The sequence below is a fragment of the Peromyscus maniculatus genome, chromosome 21 (assembly GCF_049852395.1).
Source record: "Peromyscus maniculatus bairdii isolate BWxNUB_F1_BW_parent chromosome 21, HU_Pman_BW_mat_3.1, whole genome shotgun sequence".
In the NCBI taxonomy this organism is placed as follows: domain Eukaryota; kingdom Metazoa; phylum Chordata; class Mammalia; order Rodentia; family Cricetidae; genus Peromyscus; species Peromyscus maniculatus.
Genome location: NC_134872.1, coordinates 7410982 through 7437560, shown reverse-complemented (window position 1 = coordinate 7437560; position 26579 = coordinate 7410982). Strand labels below are relative to the sequence as shown.

Sequence of the window (26579 nt, the reverse complement as noted above, 5' to 3'; positions counted from 1 at the left end):
TGCTGAGCACTGGCTTCCTGAGGTTTTAGGAAGACTGTTCTAGGCTGTGACTAGGATATCCTGAGAGAGGCCGGCACATGATAAGCAAGCACACTGAGAAGCCAGAGGCTTGGCAGTCTGGAAAGAAAGAAGTGTGGACTGCAAGAGCAGCGGGGAAGACACTGATGGAACGACATGGCACTTCCTGGTGTCCCGGGCCTGGGGAGGTCAGTGTGGGATCTGCATGCACATCTGTCTCAGACTCGTTCTGCAGTAACGTCACCGCCTGGAGAGAACTGGTTCTTACAGCTGTGTGTGCATGGGCTGGAGAGGGCTCAGCTGTGAAAGTTCACAGCTGAGAATGTAACAGAGCCACGTGTTTCCTGCAGGCAGGGAAAACACACATGCAGGCAGAAAGCTAAGGCACAGAGAATGTGGAGTGGAGTACACCTGTGCATGTGTGGATCCGTCTATTAATCTGTGTAGAGGCATATTCTTCTCCCATGAGGAAGGGCGATTAAACAAACATTAAAGACTAGGGATCTCTATTTGTAAGAAAGTAGTTTGATCTCTAATCTTTCAAATACACCAAAGTGAATGCCAGATTACTTAAAGATATAATGATACAATTTAAAGACTAGAGATGATTTTTATTATATTATTACATTGTTTCATTTGAATGGGTGTGTTGTCTGTATGTATGTTTGTATACTATGTGCATAACTGGTGTCTGAAGGGGCCAGAAAAGGGTGTCAGATTCCCTGGAACTAAAGTTACAGAGGTTGTGAACTGCCCTATGTAGGGGCTGGGAATTGAACCTGGATCCTCTGAAAGAGCAGCAAGTGCTCTTAACCAATGAACCATCTCTATAGCACTTGTTTTTTGTTTTATTCTTCTTTGTTTTGAGATAAGATCCTTCTATGTAGCCTTGGCTGTCCTGAAGCTTATTATGTAGATCAGGCTGGTCTCGAACTCAGAGATCCACCTGACTCAGTGGTTGCAACACTACCCTCCCTCCCACTTTTAGAGACAGGGTTGTACTAAGTAGCTCTGGCTGACCTGGAACTTGCTATATAGACCAGGTTGGCCTTAATCTCATAGAGACATATGCCACCACCATGCCTGGTCTTATTATTTTTTTTTTAAATGTGCATTGGGTATTTTTTCCATGGGTGTCAGGTCCTCTGGAACTGAAGTTGCAGCCAGGTGTGAGCTGCCATGTGGGTGCTAGGAACTGACTCTGGGTCCTCTGGAAGAGCAATGAGTGCTCTTAACCACTGAGACATCTTTCCACCACCACCCTTGTTTTTTAAAGACAATGTCTTACTAGGCTGGTGAGATGGCTTGGGGTTAAAGTGTTTTTGGCACAAGCTTAATATAATGTGAGTTCAATTCCTGAATGCCATGGTAGGAGAGAACTGGCTCCAGAAAGCTGTTCTCTGGTCTTCACCTGTGCACTGTGGTACCCACACTCACACAAAAACAAATAAGTAAATAACCAATACTTTAAAAAAAAAAAAAAAAAGAATATCTTACCACGTAGCCCAGACTGGCCATGGCCTTTAACTGTGACTTCTGCCTCAGCCTCCCAAGTGGCAAAACAAAATGTGGAAACTAGCTAAATTATAGGATGGTACAAAACATAAAACCCTTCAAAAGTATTGAAGGGGTTGAACAGCACCCCCATTCCTGTCCTTTCTGGACTTGGAAACTGTATCTTTGCAGAGATAATTACGATGGGGCCACACTGATGTAGAGTGGGCCTTGAATCCAGTCTGATCAATGCCCTCATAGGAGGAGGGGCACAGAAAACCAGAGGAAAGACAGCATGTGACGATGGCGGCAGCCAGCGAGCGGAGCACAAGCAAGGAAAGGCAAAGCTGCTCCCCAGCAGCAGCAGCAGCAGCAGCAGCCGGAAGGAGTGCAGGACTGTGGACAGGGCACAGTCCTCCCAATGCTCCATCTCAGAATCCTCGATCCCAAGTCAGGACTGTGGACGGGGCACAGTCCTTCCAATACTCCATCTCAGAGTCCTCGATCCCAAGTCAGGACTATGGACGGGGCACAGTCCTCCCAATACTTCATCTCAGAGTCCTCGATCCCAAGTCAGGACTATGGACGGGGCACAGTCCTCCCAATGCTCCATCTCAGAGTCCTCCATCCCAAGTCAGGACTGTGGACGGGGCACAGTCCTCCCAATGCTCCATCTCAGAATCATCGATCCCAAGTCAGGACTGTGGACGGGGCACAGTCCTCCCAATGCTTCATCTCAGAGTCCTCGATCCCAAGTCAGGACTGTGGATGGGGCACAGTCCTCCCAATGCTCCATCTCAGAATCATCGATCCCAAGTCAGGACTGTGGACGGGGCACAGTCCTCCCAATGCTTCATCTCAGAGTCCTCGATCCCAAGTCAGGACTGTGGACGGGGCACAGTCCTCCCAATACTTCATCTCAGAGTCCTCGATCCCAAGTCAGGACTATGGACGGGGCACAGTCCTCCCAATACTTCATCTCAGAGTCCTCGATCCCAAGTCAGGACTATGGACGGGGCACAGTCCTCCCAATACTTCATCTCAGAGTCCTCGATCCCAAGTCAGGACTGTGGACGGGGCACAGTCCTCCCAATGCTCCATCTCAGAATCCTCGATCCCAAGTTCTGTGGTTTTGAGCCACCCAAGCTGCCATACTTTGTTTTGGTAGCATTAGAAATTAATAGTGTAAAACAAAACAAAACAAAAACAAACAAACAAAAAAATCAAAAAAGAAATTAATAGTGTGTCTAGGTAACAGTACTGTATATGTACACATGACCCAAGAAGGATCAAATATATGCACATATTTGTGTAAAAAAAGTGGTTTTTAGGCCAAGTGTGGTAGTACATGCCTGTAGTAATCCTAGCACTTGGGAGGCTAAGGTAAGAATATCATGCTGGGCGGTGGTGGCACAAGCCTTTAACCCAGCACTGGGGAAGCAGAGCCAGGTGGATCTCTATGAGTTCGAGGCCAACCTGGTCTACAGAGTGAGTTCCAGGACAGACACCAAAACTACACAAAGAAACCCTGTCTCAAAAACCAACCAACCAACCAAACAAACAAACAAAAAAACTAAGCTAAAAAAGAGTATCATGAAGGGAGCCAGGTGGTGGTGGTGGTGGTGGTGGTGGTGGTGGTGATGGTGGTGAGGTGGTGGTGGTGGTGGTGGTGGTGCAAACCTTTAATCCCAGCACTTGGGAGGCAGAGGATGGTAGACTTGAGTTCAAGGCTAGCCTAGTCTACACAAGGAATTTCAGGTCAACCAAAGATACATAGAGTCCCTGTCTCAAAAAAAGAAAAAGAAAAAAATGTTTTAATTGCTTCTCAGCCTTTTGGCTAAGATCATGTATAAAAATATTCTGAATTTATTTTGTATTATTGTTTATGTGTGTGTACCTGACACATGTGTGGGCAGAGGCAGGAGGGCAACTTGACTGAGTCAGTTCTCTCCTTCTCCCTTCACGTAGGCTCTGGGATCAAACTCAGGCTGACAGCACAGCAAGGCGAGCATCTTCACCCTCTGAGCCGGTGTGCCAGCCCAGCGTACTCTCTTTAAAAACACAATCTTAGGTCTCTTCATGGGGTTTATACTCATTAGGTATCTCCCAGGGAAGATGTCTTTGGAGATCAGGAACACTTAAGGCAAGATCATCAACTGAGCCTGAGTCTCTGCTAAGGCAGTCCCAAGTGGCCCCCGACAGGAGCAGGGGCAGATGCCAGGCTGGTGGCCAGCAAAGCGAGGGGAGTGATAAGGGGAAGGACCAGGTACCACAGCTCGCCCACATGGGGGAGTTACATTTGCTTCCTACAGAGAGAGCCCTGAGATCACTGAGGAGGAATGGCCAGCCATGGATTGGTGGTGATTATGGTGGTGATGGGGCATGGAGATGTGGTCAGCCTCCAGCTGGCCCTCCAGCTCTCCACAAAGGCTTTGTCTGACGTGTCCTCTGTAACAGTGACAGCAAACAGTGGGAAAAAGCCCGCAGCGGCAGCCAGGGCACCAAGCCACCCTGGCTCAGAACCTTCCCTCAGCTCCTAAAACGCTGCTCTGTCTCTTCCCAGCCTCTGGTTCCCACCCACCTGCTGGGCAGCAACAAGGGAAGGCCGCCTTGGGAAGGCAGGCACTTACCACTGCCATCCTTCCCTAACTCCAGACTCTTTACTCCAGACACCCTCCTCAACAACTAGTTATCTAAGAAACAAAACCAAGTGTGACTGCCAAGGGACACCTTGGAGCCACCTCTCAGGTAGTCAGACCTCAGCTAACCTACGTTCTGCGGAGTACCCAACCTCAAAATAAAGATGGCATGTGCCCACCCTCAGGATGTCTTCATCATGATTTCTCCTACTCGGATTTTTTACCTGAAATGTGCTCAATAAAGCTCATGACCTGTATGTATTCTGAGCTCTCCCCAGGGTCTGGATTGTTCCATTGCTTGAAATGTCAAAATCAGTGTCTCAGACCAACACAGCCTTGAAGTGTGTGTGCAGGAGACCTTCCCTCCCACCTGTTCTCACAGACTGGCACTCTGCAGAAGAGTGGCTGGGCTGACCTGCTCCCAGAAGGCCTAGCTGCTGACAAAGAAAAGTGACTCAGGCTGGCTCCATGAGGACAGCCATGGCACAGCCTAGAGTTCTCAGTGGGGAAGGCCTTTTACACATATTATGAGCCTGGCAGAAAGCAGAACTACCGCCTTTCTGGGGAAAAAGGCAGTGAGGAAAGCGAGAGCACAGAGCTCTGGCTCTGCGGCAGAGTCCGTGGGCCTGTCTCTGGTCTCAGGGCTCACTGCCAGCAGCGCAGGGCATACGTGGAGGAGGGTGCCTGACTTTTCAGGATCTTCACCCGGGGAAGACTGTCAAATGAGGAGCAGAGTGACAGACACCTCAGAAGAATGCTGACAGGAACAGCCCGTGATGCACTCATCATGGCTCCCCATGCCAGACTTATTCTAGCAATGTGCTCAGGAGACCTGCGGAGCCCCAGACCCCTGTTCTCATGGGTGTGTGCTCAACATTGAATCAGACTCTGGCAAGTTCCTGCCCTCTGAGCCGGAGCATTGCTGGACTGAAGCCTGTGGATGAAGGTGGCCTTTTCAAGCGCTCTACATCGGAGGCAGCGTGCCTGGAGCCATTTTCACCAAGTGGGAATAGATGCGGCGGCGGCGCCATTCTGCCACCAGCTTTACTTCAGGAGGGCTGCACTCTATAGAGCCCCGGTCCTCATGAGTTCTCATAAGCAATCCTTTCTCTCCAGCTAGCTCAGGCAAGCCAGCCAGTCCCCATCACAGCCCATTCCTCGTTCTGAGGTGGGCACAGACACTGCATGAGTCTGGGAGACTGAGAAATGAGCACGGGGTGCACATACAATGCCCAGCAGCCAGCAGGAGCCGGCCAGCTCTCACCACGTGAGTGTATCTGCAAGTGAGAGAGGAGGGCAGGCTGGGGCAGCTCAGCGAAAGAAAGCACCACCGCAGATCCGAGGATTCCACAGCGGACTGTGGTGAGGACCCTAAGCCTTATTCATTCCTGAGCTCTGAAGCAACCAAGGGCCGCTTGTTCCCTAACCCTCGATGATACTACATCCACGTCCTCCTTCCTTAGAAGGTGTAGAATCCAGAAAGTTCTACTCATAGCTAGCTAGAGACCCAGCTTCCCCGCATGAGGCCAGCTCAGGCCTTCACAGTGTAGTGTGTTCTGACTGAAACCTGTCCACTGACTTTAATTCGGGCTGTCGGGATGAGCATACGTGGAGGTGTTATTTACTGGAGCATGGACGCCAGTGCCTACCCCACTGAGGAAACTACTTCCCCCACCAGCAACAATTAAGTGCCACAGTTCCTCAGAGTGGGTGGTCTCACGAGCCTCTCCTCATTTATGATGGAGTGATGCTGGCTGCGTCTTGTGTAGGCAGCCACGGCTAACTTGAATGTGAGTGTTTTCAGAAACATCCAAATTCTTATATGTCAGAGATCTGTGAGAGAAAAGGTCAATTTGTGTAAGCTGTGCGTGAATTTTCAAACAGAATTGTTAACTGTGGTACTGGAAATCGGTATTCAACTGTATGGCAAGAAATAAACATGGTATTTCCAGTCAGTTTAAAAATAAGTTCCCACAAACAAGAAATCATGGTGCAGAGTTCTTATCAGACAATGTTCCCTTCCTCTGATTTCCCAGGTAATTTGGGAAATCTTTTCATAACTTCCTCAAATGTACACAGACAGCATTCAAAGGCAACCAATCTAAAAGGTGATTTTTATGACTAAAAAAGTCAGGCTTTAAGGAATGACATTATGATTTTATAAAAGTCAGCTTAAACCAGTAAAGTTTTTTTCCCCAAAACATTTTCTAAAACCTATCCTGGGTTCTAAAGGTTTCTGAAGAAAGTTCTAAAAAAATGTGGACAAATGAGATTAATACCACAAAAAAAAAAACCAAAAAAAAACAAACAAAACCAAACAAACAAAAAGCTGGGGTGGGGGTGGGGGTGGGGGTGGCACAACCCTTTAATCCCAGCACTTTAGAGGCAGAGAAGGACGAATTTCTATGAGTTCCAGGCCAGTCAGGGCTGTTACACAGAGAAACCCTGTCTCAACCCCCACAAACAAACAAACAAACAGGGCTTGGGCAGGTTGGCAAGGTGGACCAGTGGGTACAAGTGCTTACCAGGCAAGCCTGACACCAAGTTCAATCCCTAGTCAAAAGGAGAGAACCGACTCCTGAGGGTTGTCCCCTGTCCTCCACAATTGTGAGTGCTACGGCACACACACACACACACACACACACACACACACACACACACACACGATGCACACAATACTAATCAATACAATTGTGAGTGCTACAGCACACGTGCCTGTGCTCACATACACACATACATACATGATGTACACAATACTAATAAGTAATATTTTTTTCAAAATTTTAAGGGGGGTTGGTTGGGAGTCTAGCTCAGTGGAAGGTTCTAGCCTAGACTGTTCAAGCCCTGGGCTTAATCTACAGCATGGAGGAGGAGAAAGAAAAGACAGGACTCATTCCCCCAAACTTCCCTGAGCAATATCCTTCTGTTCTGTCTCAAAATGTGGGTCTGAAGTGATCCCATACTGCACTTTTTCAAACGGAGGCTCCTCTGCAGTCTACAAGACCGGAGTGTTCCTCTGCTGCACCATTGCTAAGGGGTCTCCTGACACACTGCACTAACGTAAGCAGGTGGGAGTGACAAACACCGGCCCAGCAGGGTGACAGCGGTGAGGACCTGGTGAGAGGTGCCCACCAAAGATCCCAGGGGAGGAGGCCGGAAAGAGAGGGGGTCGGCCTTCTGTGACCGTCCATCCTAACATCATGTCCTAACGGTAGAGGATTTGAATTTGGCTCCACCAGACATGTTTCTCTGGCAAGTTTAACTTTCCTAAGCCTCAGTTTTCCTGTCTGCAAAATATGGAAAACACAACTCATCCCCCAGTCTTAGCAAGGGCTGAATGAAGGAAGACAATATAGGGAAGACTCCAATAAATCCCTTTCCATCAAACATCAAGAACAGTGGATCTCAGGCTGGGCATAGTGGCTCACGCCCATAATCCCATAATCCCATAATCCCAGCACTGCTGGGGCTGAGGCCAGCCTGAGACACAAATCACGTTCTAGGACAGGGTCAGCAGGAAGAGACCATCTCAAACAAAACAAACAAAGACAACACCCATCTCCTGAGCAGGAAGCAGCCTTCTACCTGGGAAGGGTTTGTCTTCCTCTCCACCTTGCAGAGGAACGCCCTTATTCTCTGGCATGTACTTCTTGGTAATGGGCAAGGACATCAGGCGAATGTGATGAATGAGGGAGCGCCAGGTGTGAGCTCCGGAAAGCACGGGCTCGGGTGCTAACGAGCTAAAAGGTTGAATTACAAAGTAGGCAGTGAACAAGATTAATCCCAGAGTTAGGAGGACCTAGAAGGAAAGACAAGAGTGACATTAAGAACTGCCCCAACAAGAAAGTTCCGCAACGCTGAGGAGAAGAACAGGCCTCTGGGGCTGCTTCCAGGGTACCTAGAACTAGCCCACTTCACAAAGGAGCCATTTGCTTGCACCTCCAAAGGCATTTAAAGCTTGAGCTCTATGAGCCCTGTAAGGCTCCCCAAGCTTCCATCCCACAACCAGGGGTTGCGTCCACTACACACACACACACACACACACACACACACACACACACACACACACGGATTTCACTTAATGCCGGTCGACCACACAATCACATTTCCTAGTGACAGACAGCAAAAACAATGCTGTTTATGCTAGAAAAACCCAGTTCAGTATGGGAAGCAGTCACAGTAACTGGAGGGAGCTGAAGCACCTGACGGAGGTTCTCCAAGCAACACCTTACCTTATACAGGGCTAAGAGGAGAGGGTACTGGGGTGGTCCCCTTTGAGGTTCATTCTTCTCCAGTAGCTGTCTGATAAATTTTTCGATTGCTTTTTCTGACATTCCACATTGATGGCCTGTCTGTCTCACCAAATCAACAGTCTCTGAAAGCTTGTCATAGATGCTGATCTCATTAGCAGCAAGATCCATGTCTTCCAAAAGGAAATCCCTGAGAGAACAAAAGTAAAATGAGTTTCTTTCTTTCTTTTTTTTTGAGACAGGGTTTCTCTGTGTAGCGCTGGCTGTCCTAGAACTCAACTCTGTAGACCAGGCTAGCCTTAAATTCACAGAGATCTGCCTGCCTCTGCTTCCTGAGTGCTGGGATTAAAGGTGGGCGCCACAACCGCCCAGCAAATGACAGTTTCTTTAAATCCTTCCTGCTCAAGGCTACTTCCTTTCAACAATGTTTCTGGACCCTCTGAGACAACAAATTTTGTGTTTTTACTCCCACACCACACCAGACCAATGCTTCTACCAAACACAGTAAGCATGTAAAGTCAAGGTCAAACTGTTGTATGTACAACACTTTTAAATTATTATTTTGTTTTCTGTTTTGAGACCATATATCTTGCTATGTTGCTCAGGGTGTTAGAGTTCTCGGGCCTGAGTGATTTTCTTGACTCAGTCTCTCCAGTGCTGAGATTACAGTCCCAGATAGGCCACTGCATCCAGTTTATGCATGACTCGTAAAATGTCATTTAACTAGGCTGTGCGTGGTAATGCACACCTTTAGTCCCAGCACTCAGGAGGTAGTAGGAAGTGGATCTGTGTGAGATCCAGGCCAGCCTGATCTATAGAGTTCCAGGCCAGCCAGGGCTACATAGTTAGATCCAGACTCAAAAAAAAAAAAAAAAAATTTAGGGGCTGGAGAGATGGTTCAGAGGTTAAGAGCACTGGCTGCTCTTCCAGAGGTCCTGAGTTCAATTCCCAGCACCCACATGGTGGCTCACAACCATCTGTAATGAAATCTGGTACCCTCTTCTGGCCTGCAGTCATACATACTGTATACATAATAAGTAAATAAATCTTAAAAAAAAAAGAAAACATTAAAAAATTTTTTAATTAAATACGTTTAATATTTTTTCATATAGGAGGAACAGTGCTTAGGATTTTTCTTCCCTTAAAAGCAGAGGGTCCTCTTATTTGCCTGCTTCAGTCTCAAAGTGCTTCTAACCTTGCAAAGCTCTTGACATGGAGCATGTAGATTCACAGTAACAAGATGCTGCACCTGTAGGGTAGATCAAGTCAAGCAGCTCCACGGAGAAGCAGTGGCCTGACATGTCACCACTCAGGGCACAAGCGAGCACAGCTCCTTTTCCCTGCAATGTGCCTCCTGCCTCCCGTGGGCATGGGCATCTTCCGTCTGGTCTCCTTTCCGTCTAAACACTTGGTCCACTGCTCTGAACATAGCCTGCACATCAGAATCACTGCAGAGTTGTTACAAGGTTGCCCAACCTGCCCCTCTTAGGGGCTGCTATGTTCATGCCACACCAGCGGGCAGAGTCCACAGTGAGCTTATGAAGCTCTACTCCTCACCACATCTGACTTCAGAACACAGCCACCCCAGGGGATGGGCAGTGGTGGCTCACTGTGATTCTGATCTGTATTTCTCTGAAGGTTAGTGATGCTGAGCATCTTCTCAGGTGCTTACAGGCCATTTAGATCCCCCTTCTGCAGGAAGGGCTGTCCTTTGTACATTTCTATTGGGCCATCTCATTATTGGTCTATAGGAATTCTCAGTGTGCTCTGTCCCGGACAGCAGGCCCTTATCAGACATTGCAAACAATCCCTTCAGACATCTAAGCTTGCCCTCTTCCTGTTGGCAGTACTAGGGTTGAGCCAAAGACTCAGCTCCATTTCATTTTCCTTCTTTCTTCCTCTTAAAAAAAAAGTCCTGGGCAGCAGTGGCCACGCCTTTAATCCTAGCACTCAGGAGGCAGAGACAGGCGGATCTCTGAGTTCAAGGCCAGCCTGGTCTACAGAGCGAGATCCAGGACAGGCACCAAAACTACACAGAGAAACCCTGTCTCGAAAATCCCCCAAAAATTGTTTAAGAAAGAGGTCTCACGTCGCCCAGCCTGACCTCGAACTTGATATGTGGCAAAGGCCTTCCTTGAACTTCTAATCCTTTGCTGTGCAGCACCACACCAGGTTCTGTGGCTTCCCTTTTGGACCTTTCCTCTTCTTAAGTTACGCTGTGTGCATGAGAGCAGGGATGTGCACGCATGCGCGGTGACGCCCAGAGCCGGAGTTAGTCCAGCACTGCACAGGCTGGTGCGGGACGAATGTGGACCCTAGTGAGGGCCTCCCCACTCCAGCTCCACTCTCGGGTGGCTCCTTCGCTCCACAGCTTCAAGCTGCACAAGTTCAACGTCTCCCTCTGCCACTGGTGCTCTGCAGCACACGGAGGGAACCAGTGCCTGGTGCAGCCTCACAGGGGGTTTTTGTTTTGTTTTTAATAATTTATTTTAAGTTTATCTTATGTGCATTGGTGTGGAAGCATCAGATCCCCTGGAATTTGAGTTACAGACAGGTGTAGGCTGCCATGTGAGTGCTGGGAATTGAACTCGGGTCCTCTGGATGAGCAGCCAGTGCTCCCAACCTCTGAGCCATCTCTCCAGCCCCTCACAGAGGGTTTTTAATTTTTTATTTTTAAAGGTTATTTTATGTATATTGGTGTACAGCTGCATACCCTGTGTGTATGGTGCACTCGGAGGCCAGAGGAGGCATCAGATTCCCTGGTATGGAAGTTACAGACAGTTGTGGCTCTAAGAGTTTTATAATTTTAGCTTATATACATTTATTTTTCTGAACCACCTTAAATTGATTTTTGTGTGATATAAATAAGGATCCAACTTCATTCTCTTATAATGGATATCCCTTTAGTCCCTTACCACAGGTTGAAGACGCGCGCGAGCGTGTGTGTGTGTGTGTGTGTGTGTGTGTGTGTGTGTGTGTGTGTATGTGTTATGCAATGCTAAAGACTAAACCCAGGGTCTCAGGTATGCTAGGCAAGCACTCTACCGCTGATTCTCCTGTCTCAGACTTTTGAGTGCTTTTAATCTTAGTACATAGAATGCTGAGGCAGGAAGATTAAGATTTCAAGGTCAATCTGGGCTTGGCTACACATCAAATCCCAGACCAGTCTGGGCTATCTAGAGAAACCCTGTTTTATTGTTTGTTTGCTTTTAACGGAACACACATGTACCATGTCAGTAAGTTTTGAAGTTAGAATCATTTGGGGAATGAAGTATGTAAAATAGAGCTGAAAAAAAAAATCAGTGAACTACTAATGGGGTGTAAAACAGTGCAGGTACTGTGGAACAACAGCTGTCCGTTTTTACAAGTTAGACAATGAGTTAACACGTCATACAACAACAATTCTACTCACAGGTAAGCACCCAAGAGAACTCAAAACATATGTCCACACAAATACTGGAAGACAAATGTTAGTTAGCATCGGCATTATTCGTAACAGTCCTAAACCAGAAGTAATCCAACGAAGTAATGAATGCAGGAACAAAATGTGATACATTCACTTACGGAATATCACAGGCCAATAAAAAGTGATGGCGTCCTAATACAAGCTATGTGGCCAGCCTTGAAAACACTGCGGTGAGTGGAAGACAATCACGAAGACCACCCACGAGCAGGCGAGTCTACAAGATAAGAAGTAGACTAATGCTTGCCTAGAGAGAAGAGGGGAGAGAACAGAGAGTAACTGGCAGTAGTTAGGGGCCCTCTCTCTGCACAGTGACAAAGTGTCTTCATCTTTTCAAGTGGGTGAACTTTGTGACATATAAATTATATCTTAATAAAGGGCTAGTGCATGTTTATGGATTTGAATTTACCCCTATTGTGGCATTTATTATTCTACACTGTGTTCTATTTCCTACTGCCCAGACACTGGCCTCTGAGGTCTATGAGGGCAGGACACACACGTACATATTACCAGAGGTCAATGTCTGGTGCATATAGTAAAGATTTGCATATACTTGGTGACAAAGAAAATGATAAGCTGGCTGAAGAGCATCAAAACAAGTTATGAAAAGGTTTCTTTTACAAGTCTATGGGTCTGGGGATGTGGCTCAGTTGGCAGGGTGCTTGGCTAGCATCCATGAGGCCCTAGCTTCAATCCTTAGCACTGAGTAAATGTGGGCATGGTGACACACATCTCTAAGGTGGAAGCAGGGGGACCAGGAGTTCACTCTCAGTTCACACAAAGTCTAGGCTGCCTCATACAGCCCTGGAAGGCCTGGAACTCACAGAGATCCTCCTGTCTCCGCCTGGGATGAAAGGCATGTATCAGGGCTGCAGTGATGACTTGGTGGTTAGAAGCACTGGCTTCTCCTCCAGAGGACCTGGGTTTGATTCATAGCCCCACAGTGGCTCACAACTATCAGTAGCTCCAGTACCAGGGGATCTGATGCGCTCTCTGGCCTCTGAGGACACTGCAAGCATACAGGGCACAGACACACATGCAGACTAAACACCCACACACTAAAAAATGAATACTTTTTTTTTAAAAAAAGGTATTTTAAAGGCATTCACCATGCCCAGCCCTCCAACAGATTCTTTTACTGCATGTGTTCCCCGCTGTAAACTACTTGTTAGTATGTGCAGACTGGAACAATCATCACAAGTGACCCAGTTCAATGCTTTAAGTTCTGGGTGAGGAAAAGATGCATCTGAAGCCAGTCAGCTGCACCAGAGCTTCATCTGGACCTCACTCCTTTCATAAAGCTACTCTTGATGAGCAATTAGGAGAAAGTGTCAAGAGCCACTCCGAGGACAAACCAAACAAATGCAGATGCAGTGTTTCCAAGCCAGGTATTGGTGGCACAAGCATTGTGATCCTAGCACAAGTGGGAGGGTTTGGGGGCTGAGGATAGAGCTCAGTCAGCAGAAAGCCCTGGGGTCCAGTACTGTAAGAAATAGCACTTGGAGAGGGGTGGCGGTGGCTTATGCCTTTAATCCCAGCACTTGGGAGGCAGAGCCAGGTGGGTCTCTGTGAGTTCAAGGCCAGCCTGGGCTACAGAGTGAGTTCCAGGAAAGGAGCAAAGCTACACAGAGAAACCCTGTCTTGGAAAACAAACAAACAAACAAACAAAAAAGAAATAGCACTTGGCAGGTACAGGCAGGAGGATCAGAAGTTCAAGGTCAACCTGAAATACATAAAACAGTCTCCCTCCCCCAAACAAAACAGGCACATTCCAAAGAACAATAAGGCAGGTTATCTCTGTAATGATTCTGTAATCATAAAAATCCTCCTGCTACTCTTTCTTTACATTTATTTATTATGTATACAGTGTTCTGCCGGCATGTATGCCTACACACCAGAAGAGGGCACCAGATCTCATTACAGAAGGCTGTGAAGCACCTTTGGGTGCTGGGAATTGAACTCAGGACCTCTGGAAGAGCAGCCACTGCTCTTAACCCGAGCCATCTCTCCAGCCCTCTACTGCTCTTCTTATGGAGCATCACTGGGCACAAAAAGCATGAGAGCTGTGAAGGGAAGACAGCTATGGTGAGCCACGGCACCCCAGTGACTGCTGCAGGAAACACAAGGTGAGGGCCTGGGGGTTCAGAACAGTGGTGGCAAGAACAGGGCGCTGGGCTCAATCCCCAGCACACATTCAAAAGGGAATAAAGTGGTAACACCATATGATCCTTTTGTGACTAGTCATTCCAGCAAAAGCAATTTCCTGTTTAAACTGGAGACTTTAAAAACTACCATACAGAGAGAATATTAGTAGTTGGATATAATGTTATTAGACGACAACAACAAGCTTGCCCATTTAAACACATGAAACACAAAGTCACAGCTAAGCACTGAGCACGAGAAGAACGAGTGAAACCAGCTGAGGCTTGAGGACAGACAATCCATTTACCTCCAGAAGAGGGTCCAGCCTGGCAGGAAGGAGCTCTGTCTCGGAGGGAAGTTCGGAAGAACGAGCTGGACTCTTTAACAGTGGTTTAACTCTGCAAGGGCACAGGCAGGGTCACCGGGAGTCAGGAAACCAAGGCTTCTGTCCCACCCTTGACACACAGTCATCCTCCGTTAGCGATGGGGGAGATTTTCCAGACCCCCAGTGCAAGCCTGAAACCACATTGTACTCAACTGTTAGACACACCAGGTTCTCCTCGTGCACACTTACGAGTAAGTTTACTTTATAAATGAAGCACAGTGAAATAACAAAAATAACTAATGCAGAAACAGAACAATAACACACTCTAACAAAAAGTCAGATGAATTTGGTCTCACTCTTCAATGTCTTGTACTTACCCTTCTTATGATGCTGTGATGGGCTAATAAACACAAATCACGTGAGGTGAAGGACACAGGCATGGGGGCTAAGACACTGCTACGTTCCTAACAAGTAGGTGGCAGGCATAGACAGGCAGGGGGACACTGAACAACTGACGCCTGCCCCAGGCAGGTCAGTGGGAGAGTTCAACTCAGAAGGGCCCACTGAAAACGTACGCACTGCTGACTGCCCGTAGGTACTAAAGCCGGATATGGGAGACTATGGTCTTGAGTTCCTTCCAGCTCTGGGAGTGGGACTCAACAAAATGCTTTCAAGCCTCTTCCCTGCTGGTTAAAAGCACACTCTGGGGCCAGGGGTCTAGCTCAGCAGAAGAGCCTTGGTTCAATCCCCAGCACCGGAAAATGAGCGGAAGTAACAAAGGCGGCTACTTCAGGACGCCAGCTCTCACCCAAGAGTGATTCTGCTCTTGGGGCATTTGCTGCTGTCTGAAGGGTTTTCTTCTCTGTCCTTGTTGTCAAAATTGGAAGAGTCCTATTGGCATCTAGTGGGTAAGGGCCGGCATCACACAGAGCCCAGGCAGTCCTCCCCAATGGAGAATGGCCCTGCTCAAAAACAAAGAGCTGAGCCTGGCTTTCAAGAGAGGCCTGCCGGGGTGAGCCAGGGTGAGCCAGGGTGCTGGTTCACAGTGGAGGAGACCTCAGGAACAGAAGCAGAGCAGCTCTTATGAGATGCTCCCCACAGCTCCACCCAGGCCTCAGTCCCTATGGAAAGAGCCTGGGAGCATGGCCCATGGAGCTGCTGGGACAGAACTTGTCAGCAGAAAGTGTGTAAAGAGCTGAACATGGTGGCACTATTGAGTTCCAGGACAGTCTCAGCTACGAGTTCAAGACCATCTTGGACTATGTGAGACCCTGATTCAAAAAACAAACAGGGGTTGGAGAGATGGCTCAGCAATTAAGAACACTTGCTACTCTTGAGAGAACCTGGGTTTGGTTCCCAGCATCCACATCATGGCTCACAACCACCTATAACTCCTATTCCAGGGAATCTAATACCCTCTTCTGACCTCTTCAGGCACTGCATGCATAAGGTATGTGTGTATACAATATAATATATATTGTATTGTATATTGTACACTGTATATATGTTATATTGTATATTGTATATATATCATATACATATATACAGTAAGTAAATTTTATATAAAAGTCAAACAAGTTTGTGGAAAGCAGAAAAGAGGCTAAGAGAGCAAAATAAATGTAACTGTCACTTTGGCACTAGCCAGTCCAGTGACATGACATGTCCTGAACACTGACATGAACAGCTTTGGCCGACCAGCAACTCTAAGACACAATACTGATCCAATGATGCTTTAGCTAGGAAGCATATATTCCAGCTGCCAACAATGAGAACAATCTGCAGAGAAATTCCTTCTCCTGTTTGGTTCCCTAGTTAGCTGTGGGGTGTGCTGTACACTCTTCATGAATACATTCCATTCAGGGTCATCCCAAGGTTCTCGTGACTGAAGACATTTTACTAAAGAGAATAATGCATCCATCAGATTCCAATTAAAAACTACCAAGAGCCAGGGGTAGTGATGAATGATTTTAATCCCAGCACTAGGGAGACAGAGGCAGGTGAATCTCTGTGAGTTCAAGGCCTGCCAGGACTACACAGAAAGACCCTGTCTCAAAATAAATAAACAAACAAATAAAAACACAAACAAACAAAAAATACCAAGAAAAGCTGAATATATTTAAGGGGAAAGAACTGATAAAACACTAAAATGCTTTATGTGGTTCAAAACAGTAATAATTTAAAACTGTAAGTACTTAAAATTTCTAACACTGAGAATTTTCACTGTTGGTAAGCACGAAAACAGAAAATCCCATGGAAGTGTTGGAAATAACACAGATTGTTAGCATCCAGCAATCCTACATGTGGAGATATATTCAAAGAAAGTGAAGCGTGGTTTCTGAGGAGACATCTGCTCCCCCAAGCTCACTGCAGCACTCTTTACAATAGCCCAGACAGAAGCAATCCAAAGTCCACTCGCAGCTTAGTGGGGTTGGTCTACACTAGTTCAAGAAGAGGTGGCTATAAATACAACGGGAAACTGGTCTTTGAAAAGGAAATGCTGAGTGAAGCCACACAGAATACTAGTTATACGGTGCCACTATAGGACTAATGGAAACCAGTTAACACAGAACCAGCCAGGAAATGGCAATTGTAGGGGCTAGGGAAACCCCAGAAAAATGAGCCAAAGATTAGAAAGTTTCAGGAGGCTACCAAGATGGCTCAGTTGGTAAAGTGGCTCGCTGCCAAGCCCGAGAGCCAAAGTTTGAGCTTCAGGACCCACGTGGTGGAAAGAGAGCGCCAACTCCCGAAGGTTGTCCTCTGACCTCTACATATGCTCCATGGCAGGTGACACACATTATACACACAAAATAAATAAATATAATAAGGTTTCAGTTGTAAAAGAAAATAATTTATAGAGATCTAACCATATGGCAAAGTGCCTAGAGTTAATACTATATATTCTACACTAAAAATATGCTTAAAGGGGATTTTTTGTTTTTGTTTTTTGGTGGCTTTTTTGAGACAGGGTTTCTCTGTGTAGTTTTGGAGCCTGTCCTGGATCTCACTCTGTAGACCAAGCTGGCCTCGAACTCAGAGATCTGCCTGCCTCTGCCTCCCGAGTGCTGGGATTAAAGGCGTGCGCCACCACCGCCCTAAAGGTGCTTTTGAACATAGCAGTGACTGAGCATTAGCCTAGCACACAGAAGGCCCTGGGTTTAATCCTCAAGTCAGAAACAAAACAAAATAACGGGGCTGAGGAGATGACTCTGAAGGTAAGAACATTTGCTATGCAAACCTCAAGAGCCAAGTTCAATCTCCGAAACCCACAGGAAGAAAAGGTGCCAGAGACAGTGGTAGGCACCCCGATGAGCACTGCCATCCCAGCACCCCTGTGGGCAGATGGGAGGCAGGGGCGAGCCTGCTTAGCACAGTGGCTGCCTCCAAGTGGAAGAAGGACACCGACTCCCAGAAAGCCGTCCTCTGACCTCCACACGTGCTCCCCGACGTGTGTGTATCCGCACTCACTAGTACACTAAATAAATCTTGGAAAACAAAGTGGTTTTTAATGTTAAGATAGATCTTGCAAATAATGAGGCAAGAGGAAACTTGCTGATGTGAGGGGCAGGCAAGGCTGTGCGGCAGTTTCGGTGTCTACTTCTCTCCAGCCCCACCAGGCTGCGAATCTCAAGTATACACAGCTTTCTGTTTGCTGACTAGACTCCAGGCATGGTGGTGCATGCCTATAAACCAGCAGAGGCAGGGGGATCTCTGAGTTCAAGGATAGTTTACATAGAGAGTTCCAGGACAGCCAGGGCTACACAGAGAGACCTTGCCTAAAAAACAAACAAACAAAAAACAAAAAACCCAGAAACAAAAAATGAAGTTGGGGGGGTAGTTTAACCCTACAAAAAAATTACAATCAATGAAATGACTTTTTTTATATTCTATCATGTGATCTAATGACCCTCTTTCTATGCATCTGCCTGGCAAGACCTGAGTGTAAGTGCTCCTGCACTCTTCCTAACTTGAGAGAAAACAGCCACCCCATGGATGCACCCTTAATTCTGTATTTCCCCCAAACTTATTGTGAAAGATTTCAAACTTCCAGAAACAAAAAGAACAATGAACATCTACGCGGCACTCACTTAGACCGTCTGTTGTCAACATTGTCCACACCCTGTTTGTTCTGATCAGAATCATCTGAAATTAACTGTGACACACCATTCAATTACCTCTAGATAGTCACCATCTCATAATAAGAATTTCCTATGTAACAGTTAGCATGCTCCATTACCATTTCCACTAAAACTACTGATTTCCTAATGTTACCTACTATTGGGTATGTAGTCAAATCTCTCTCTCTCTCTCTCTCTCTCTCTCTCTCTCTCTCTCTCTCTCTCACACACACACACACACCATACACTTTTCACAAATCCAAGCGCTAACTACTGAGCCTCACTGCTGGCTCTTACCTATTCAGCACTAACACCCCTCTTTTCACTGACTTCTGACCTGCAGCAGAAGTCTGACATCTTTAAACTTACTTCTGTCTACTCCAAGCCTTGTTTTTTCCTGTTTCTACTCCTTAAACATCTGTCCCCTCGGGATTTGTACTAATCTCTCGGTCCCCTCCCTTCAGGGGAGGCACGGCCTCACTTACTTTCTCTTCCTCAGGTCTCCGTTCCTCCTCCGTTAACCTGCTGAATCATATTCCTGCACTCTCACTTGGCCAATTTGGCTCTCACTAGTCACCAGTGGTTTCCCTGGTGCCAAGTCCAAAGGGCGTTTTCAGTGACTGCTTTATCTGACCTCTGCTAAGCACCCGCCATTCCTGCCCGTTTCCCCAAGTCCTCTCAACCTTGGCCTACCTGTCGTGTCCTCACACCGGAAGTTAACACTCACCAGTTGTCCTTGACCTTCTCATTCCCTCCACTGCCTCAACCACGCCTATTAAGGATCCCCAAATCCTTTTCAGTCCACAACTCTCTATGGAGCCCAAGAGCCAACCCTGTGTTTGCCCAAACTGAGCACTGTGGAAGGTGTCCGTCCATCCTGAACTTGTCTTCCTTGTCAGCTCACTCTCCCATCCCTTTTCCTTCTCAAATGTTTACTTGACTTTGTGTACATGCACACATATGGAGGACATGGGGTCAGGTCAGTCCTCCTACAGATGCGTCCCAGAGATCAGCTCAGGTCATGAGACTTTAATCCCGACACTCAGGTAGCTGAAGCAAAGGAAGATCTCTGCAAGTCTGAGACCAGCTTCATCTACACAGGATTATAAAATGGAGATTTTATCTAAAAGAAAGTGAGTAATTAACAAGAAGAACATTTCTACTGTGGGCCATCCCAGAGATAGTCTGTCTGAATTCCCAGGCCTCTCCTCAGTCTGACCTTTTTCTTGTTCACAGCTTACTTACTTTCTGAAGCCAAGTGGGTCAGGGTTAGGCACCCTCAAGACGCTTGCTGCTCTTCAGAAGCACAGCATGGTTGCTAAGGACACAGGGGCTGGAGCTGGGAAAAGCTGGATCCATCTAGCTTCTTCTACTTACGGACAAGCTCCTTAAATCTCACAATTTTCATTTACAATACAGGGATAATGAACCAGATGTGGGCTGCACATCTATAATTCTAGCACTCAGGAATTAGAGTCAGCTACAAAGCAAATCTGAGGTTAGCCTGGGTTACATGAGACCCTATCTCAGAGCGCGCGCAGGGGGGGGGAGCTAATTATAGCTACTCCAACTGAGGACTACACAATCGTATATATGAAATATTTGTTCCACTATCTAAGTAAACCCAATACTTAATGATAACTGTTATAAGATGAAGTCTAAACTACTTACCACAGCCCTTTTTGATCTGGTCACCACCTACTTGGTCCATCTCATTCTCCAGTAACCCTTTCTCATCTTCTCCTGTTTCACAGCTCTCTCCCTCTGTACACATCACTTCCTCTCCCTAAAAAGCCTATCTTCCAGTGCTTTGTCTAAAAAGTTCACATGCGAAGCTCTCAACCTGGAGTCCATATTTGAACCTCATACAACTCTATCACTCTGTGCTGCCTCCACATCTCCCTCCCTCCTACACTGTGAGCTCTTCAGGTCAGGTAAGGGGGGGAAATACAGACCGCAGAGATGGCTTAGTGATCAAGCACACTTACTGATATTTCAGAGGACCTGGGTTTGGTTCTCAGCACCCACAGGACAACTCACAACTGCCTATGACTAACACACACACACACACACACACACACACTCTCTCCAGAGAACCTGGCACCCTCTTCTGGCCTCCTGCACACATGTGGTGCACATACACACACTCAGAATCACACACACATAGTAATTAGAAAATAATAACTTGGGGCTGGGGAGATAACTCAGTGGTTAAGAGCACTGGCAGCCCTTCCAGAGGACCTGGGTTCAACTCCCAGGACCCACATGGCAGCTCACACACAACTGTCTGTAACTACAGTTTCAGGGGATCCAACATACTCATACAGATACACATGAAGATCAAACACCAATGCACATAATAACAATAACTTTAAAAAAGATTTTTTTTTAATGGAGAAACTAACAAGACAAAAAACTAAGCCTAAATATGGAAGTTCACTCCAGTTATGGAACCCGACAGAGGAACAAATTCACAAAAAGGACCCACTAGCCCTGTTCCCAATCCTATTTCCTGGTGTGCTCCCTCTACTTCCTTCTGAAATGCACCAGCCTGGTGAGGGCCAGTCAGCAGCAGTCTTGGAAGCCAGTACCTGGTGTGTTACAGAGTAGATGGGGAGGACAGGGACTCAAACTGGGTCACAAAGTATGTCTCAAGGCAGAAAAGGCAGTTTCAACACAGACAAAGGGATAAATGGAGAAAATGCGGGCTGCCCGAGATGGCTCGGTGGTTATGAGTGATTACTGCTGTTTCAGAGGACCCGGGTTGGGTTCTTTCTGGTACACAAGTCCGAGTCTGTGACTACTCAGCAAAAGTGCAAGGCAGCAAAGGTGAACTTTACACACACACACACACACACACACACACACACACACACACGTATGTACTTTATATATGCATACATGGGGTCTTAGGGTGGGGTTTTTTGTTTTTTAAGATATGGTTTCATGTAGCCTAGGCTGGCCTTGAACTTCTGATTTTCCTGCCTCTGTCTCATCACCAAACCTGACTTAAGTATTTAATCTGTTTTGTTTCCTTTCAGTACTAAGAACTAAACATAGTCATATGCATAGTAGTCCAGCACTTTACCTCATCCCTGCATGTTCTTTTGTTTTGTTTTGTTTTGGTTTTTTGAGACAGGGTTTCTCTGTGTAGCTTTGGAGCCTGTCCTGGAACTCACTCTGTAGCCCAGGCTGGCCTCAAACTCACAGAGATCTGCCTGCCTCTGCCTCCTGAGTGCTGGGATTAAAGGTGTGCGCCACCACCACCCGGCTCCCTGCATGTTCTTAAGAGAGAAATTAAAATAACTTCAAGTTAACCAAATGAGAGAGACATGTCTATAAAAAGTTCTATCTGGGGACTACCAAACCAGCAATGAGAAGGACTGGAATACTAAGTATGCAGTAGTCTGGACTACAAGTGCATGGTAACTAAAGGAACACTCAATGCCAAGGCTGTGCAGGCTTTTAGATCTTAAAGTGTGTGTTGCGGTCAGGCTGTGTGCCCGGCTCTATGTTACTACATGCTGTGTGCAACAACAGCAGCTTTCAGGCTGTACCTTGCCCTACGTGACTCCATGTTAGTGAAAACGCAGAGGCAGGGAGACTACGCTCCCTGCGTATATACGGCACTGCTCCCTGTCAACACCTCCCACAAGGCACAGACTGACAAATCACTCGCTTGTAAAAGTAAAAACCATAACCTTTTTCACCTATAAACTTATCACAGTGGCCAGATGCGGAGGCAGGGGCCTTTCATCCCTGCGCTTGCCAGGCAGAGGCAGGCCTGGTCTACACAGGGAGTTCCAGGCCACCCATCCAGGAAAAACAAAACAAAAACCAACCAACCAACCTATCAAAGTAAACTGGCACCCTAGGAGCGCTAAGTGTACTGAATTCATATCAGAAAAATCACTAGACTGAGGCAAAGACCCAGCACCTTAACTTGGACCCCACGAAGAGGAAGGCTGTAACACTGGAATGTCAACAGCCCCTCTGACTGGTTATTTGACTGAGTGTGTTCCCTAAGAACTGACAGAGAATCCTAACTATCCCTGCCCCCCCCCCCCCCATAGATGTGGCCACCTCTCTGTCCTTCTTTGCCGAAGCTCACCTCCATGGCCAGGGCCTCCCTCAGCTGAGACCCTCACGTCTTATCTGAACACTCGTCTTTCTCTTCACATCTGTGACATTCTCTTCACCTACGGCCCCTTCACTCTCTACGTAGTCATTCAATAACCCATAGAGAGATAATCACTGTGGATGTGTAGTGTCAAGTCGGAGTTAATATTCCCCAGGGAAGCCTGGAATAAAATAGCCTATTTTGGGCAACGGACAGCGGTCAAGGGAAATCTCCCAATTCTTGGCAAAACCGCAGCTAACGGAAGCCAGCTTGGGAGTCTGTTCCTCGATACGCTTTGACACTGAGAAGAAAGGGCAAACGTGTCCCGTCGTGTTTCTAACTCCGCATACTCACGACACGTGGCCTGCAAAGTTAAGTCTGAGCATGCGACCGAACACCCGGCAGGGGGGTCTCTGGCACTGAGCGGCGCTTGCCAACAGCTCTTTAAAACACTCGGGTCAGTAAGTACCCCAGGACACGCTCCCGCCTGAAATCTGAGACGCCGCGGGGGTTATCACAAACAAACAAGGGGCTGGAGAGATGGCTCAGAGGTTAAGAGCACCGACTGCTCTCCCAGAGGTCCTGAGTTCAATTCCCAGCACCCACAAGGTGGCTCACAACCATCTGTAACGAGATCTGGCGCCCTCTTCTGTATACATAATAAATAAATAAATCTTAACAAACAAACAACTCCTTAACAATCAGGGGGAAGATGTCAGAAGGGGCCGGGGATGGACTCTCGGGACGCTAAGGGAGCCGTGGCGAGGGGGGCCGGCGGGGATCAGGGCTTCCGGACACGGCCGCGCCGCCTGCGAACCGAGTCCGAGCACGGCCTCCTCCTCGGGAGCGTCCACCCCGCGGGAGCGGCCGGGGGATGTTGTCAGTCCGCAGAACGCGGGGGGCTCCCGCCCGGGGCTCCCGCAGCGGGACTCCCGGGAGCCCAGGGGAAAGGGGCGGCGGCGGCGGCGGCGGGGAGGGGCGGCGCGAGGCTGCGCAGGCCGCCGAAGGCAGCCGGCCTCCCCCCTCCCGGCCTCGGGCCCCAGTCACTCACATGCGGGCCCGCGCCCTCTCGGGCTCCTCCCGCCTCGGGGACACCAGTCGCCGGGCGAGGAGGATGGGGCTCACAACTTCCTGCTTCCGGCAGCGCGACCCGGAAGCGCTCCGCGCGCCGCGAGCCGGGCCGCGAACACAAAGGGGAACACCTCCCCCTTCGCGCCCCACGCTCCACGACAGATCCCGCGAGGTCGCGGCGCGCGCGCGCCCGGGGCGGGGGGGGGGGGAGGGGGGAAACTCTCGCGGTATCTGGGAAGAAGCGTGCGCTCTTGCGCCCCCTGGCGTCCACCTCGCGCTACTGCTCCTCAGAACTAGAATTTATTATTATTATTATTATTATTATTATTATTATTATTATTATTATTATTATTATTATTATTATTATTATTATTATTATTATTTATTTATTTTGGCCCAGCCTGGTAGACCTCAATCACTTTTTTTGGTTTGTACCTATTACCCGCTGATTCTGTGGCAGGCCTTACTAAGCGCTGCACTCTTACGAAACTGCTCCAACAATTCTACTGTAACATAAACAGTCTCGCCACACTTAACCTTGTAGCAGCCACGCAAGCGTAGGAAGCTGGTTAACTACTGGAGATGTCTCTCGCAGACACGCAGTGGCAGTCGGCACTGGACGCCAGATTCCTCAGCCCGAACTGTCTGTCACGTTAGAACTTTTTTTCAAAGAAAAAAAGAAAGATGTATTTTTACTCATGTTACTTAGGTGCGTGTGTGTCTCCATGTAGGTATGTGCACGGAGTGCATGCGCCCACCCTCGGAGGCCAGGGGCCCTGGATCCCCTGCAACTGGACTAACAGACAGTTGTGAGCAGAATGATGTTGGTTCTGGGAACTCAGATCCTTCGGAAAGAGCAGTGTCCAGGAGCTCTTGACAGCTGAGGCCTCTCTCCAGCCCCTTTGTCAGCGTTTAACTGATTTCCACACGGGACCCGCAGACCAAAACCTGGGCTGGTGAAGCAGGGTAAACCAGAGAAAGGGACTGAAGACCCAGGGCCATCAGGCCACACGCTGCCCTCGCCCCCACGGCCACAGACAATTAAATCTCCTCTCTCCTGACACCTGTTCCCTTAGCTGACCTACTGAGACTGTCGGAGCTGGGGAGATGGCTCAGCAGTTACCAACCCTGGCTGCTCCTGCAGAGGACTGGGGTTCGGTTCCCAGCACCCACATAATGTCTAGAAACTGTCTGTTACTCCAGTTCCAGGGGATCTGATGCCCCCTCACACCTCCATGAGCACTGGGCACACACATGATGCGTGATGCATACATGCATGCAGGCGAAACACTCATACACATGGAAATAAATAAATCTGAAACAAAATTTAACTCCAGTTCCACTATGAACTGGAAAGAATTTGGGTTAATTTAACAATTTTAATTCATGTTTGCACTTACTTCTCAGGCAGTTTGGTACCAAGGAAACTATCTAAAAACACCAGCACATGTAGACAGCACACACATGTGCAGAGACAAAGCGCAGCGCACGAAAGCAATCCTTGCTCCTAAACCAGCGCTTTTTAAACAATCCGAGTTTTCCTAGAGTCCTGGTAGAGAACTAACCGTAGAAACGTGAACTTGGAGCCTGAGCTGGTCACTTACAGGCTTAAGGTACAGATGGACATCTGGACAGATGCATGAGTACAAAACCTGAAGCTAGTCACGTGGGCTTAGACGATCCTTTTTCCTGGTCCCAGAGAGAAATAGCAGAAGAGGAGATGCCTTCTAGATGGAAATGACTTCCACGATGTCACCTTAGGCCAAAGCTTTTTACTCTTAATTAATAGTGAGCTGAGCTTCCTTCCCATGCTTGTATGTGTGTCTAGAACGGTGAGGGGGAGGGGATAAAAATAGAGATTACTGGACCAGGCATCATCTGCTGGTCCTGTGCTCTGGAGCCCTTCCTAGACCAGGCTCTGCAGGCCATCCATTGTCAGCTGTTAGGCCAGCTCGTCACCAAGGCTCAGGCTGCTATTCAGGTCTGCGAGCATCCCCAGAGGCGTTCTCTTCTTCCGGGGTCAGAAGACATTGCAAAGCCAGTGCCATGTTTAAAGACAGATAATGTAGTAACTAGGGCTTTAACCTCTTATAGAAATAAGAACATATGGAGTCTAAATTCATCTATCTTGGCCTTGGAAGTTCTAGAAGCCCCTTCTTCAGAACATCCCCTAATGAGAATGCTGAGGAGGAAGCCAGCAGAGTTCCCGCTCCTTGGAGCTGTGCAGCTCAGGTGAAGCTGCATTGAAGAGGGAAGGTCGCTTCCTCTAAGGGTATGAGCTCCCCCAAAAAGTGCAGGCCAGAGCAGCAGCATCCTTAGACCAAAGGCCAGCAGAGAACGGAGAGCACCTTTAAGATTTTAGTGTCAGGGGGCTGGAGAGATGGCTCAGCGGTTGAGACCATCTCGGCACTCAGGAAGCTGAGGCAGGTGAATCTCTGAGTTCGAGGCCAGCCTGGTCTACAGAGCGAGTTCCAGGATAGCCAGGGCTACACAGAGAAACCCACTTCTCAAAAACAAAACAAACAAACACCCCCCAAAACAACAACAAAGGGACCAAGATAACTCGTAAGCCTTGCATAGCAGGGCAATCCAGCCAAGCAACGCTCAGGGACGCTTACCCACAATGCTTCGGATGGAGCCACGAGTGAGCTCCCAAGATGTCAGAGGTGAAAGTGACAGAGACATAGACTGACAGTGTCACCTTCAACTGCCCAAATCGGTCCACTAATCTTTTAGAGATTTCGACTCAGGCAAACTCCAGGATTCATGACGTGGATACAGCAGAGATTTTCAGGCCTAACTAATTTAAAACAGAGCTGGAGATTTTTATAAAGATATTTTTAATGACTTAAGCCATGAGGATTAAGGGAGCAAGAGGGCGAGGCACTGAGAAAGACAGACATATCTAAGCACAAGGATGCTGTTAGGTGCTTCCCGAGGGA

General features: G+C 47.8%; 1 protein-coding gene and 1 pseudogene across 10 annotated transcripts in view; one reads left to right on the top strand and one right to left on the bottom strand.

Moving 5' to 3' along the window:
* Nucleotides 1-23826, bottom strand: part of C21H6orf89 (chromosome 21 C6orf89 homolog) — a 34115-nt gene extending 10289 nt beyond the window's left edge. Inside the window, exons 1-6 of one of the 10 annotated variants that reach the window (XM_076558407.1) lie at nt 23618-23785; nt 14314-14522; nt 12689-12873; nt 11966-12111; nt 8384-8591; nt 7737-7950 (exon numbers count right to left, since the gene is read on the bottom strand). In XM_076558407.1, coding sequence (XP_076414522.1) covers nt 7737-7950; nt 8384-8572 — 403 coding nt within the window. In that variant the 5' untranslated portion in view covers nt 8573-8591; nt 11966-12111; nt 12689-12873; nt 14314-14522; nt 23618-23785. Of the gene's footprint in view, nt 1-7736; nt 7951-8383; nt 8592-11965; nt 12112-12688; nt 12874-14313; nt 14523-18931; nt 19138-23617 lie in introns of those variants that run through there. The other 9 variants (XM_016001643.3, XM_016001646.3, XM_076558408.1 and 6 more) reach the window with 9 other exon arrangements.
* On the top strand, nt 3330-3468 carry LOC121824909 (U2 spliceosomal RNA; annotated as a pseudogene).
* Nucleotides 23827-26579: the final 2753 nt, after the last annotated feature.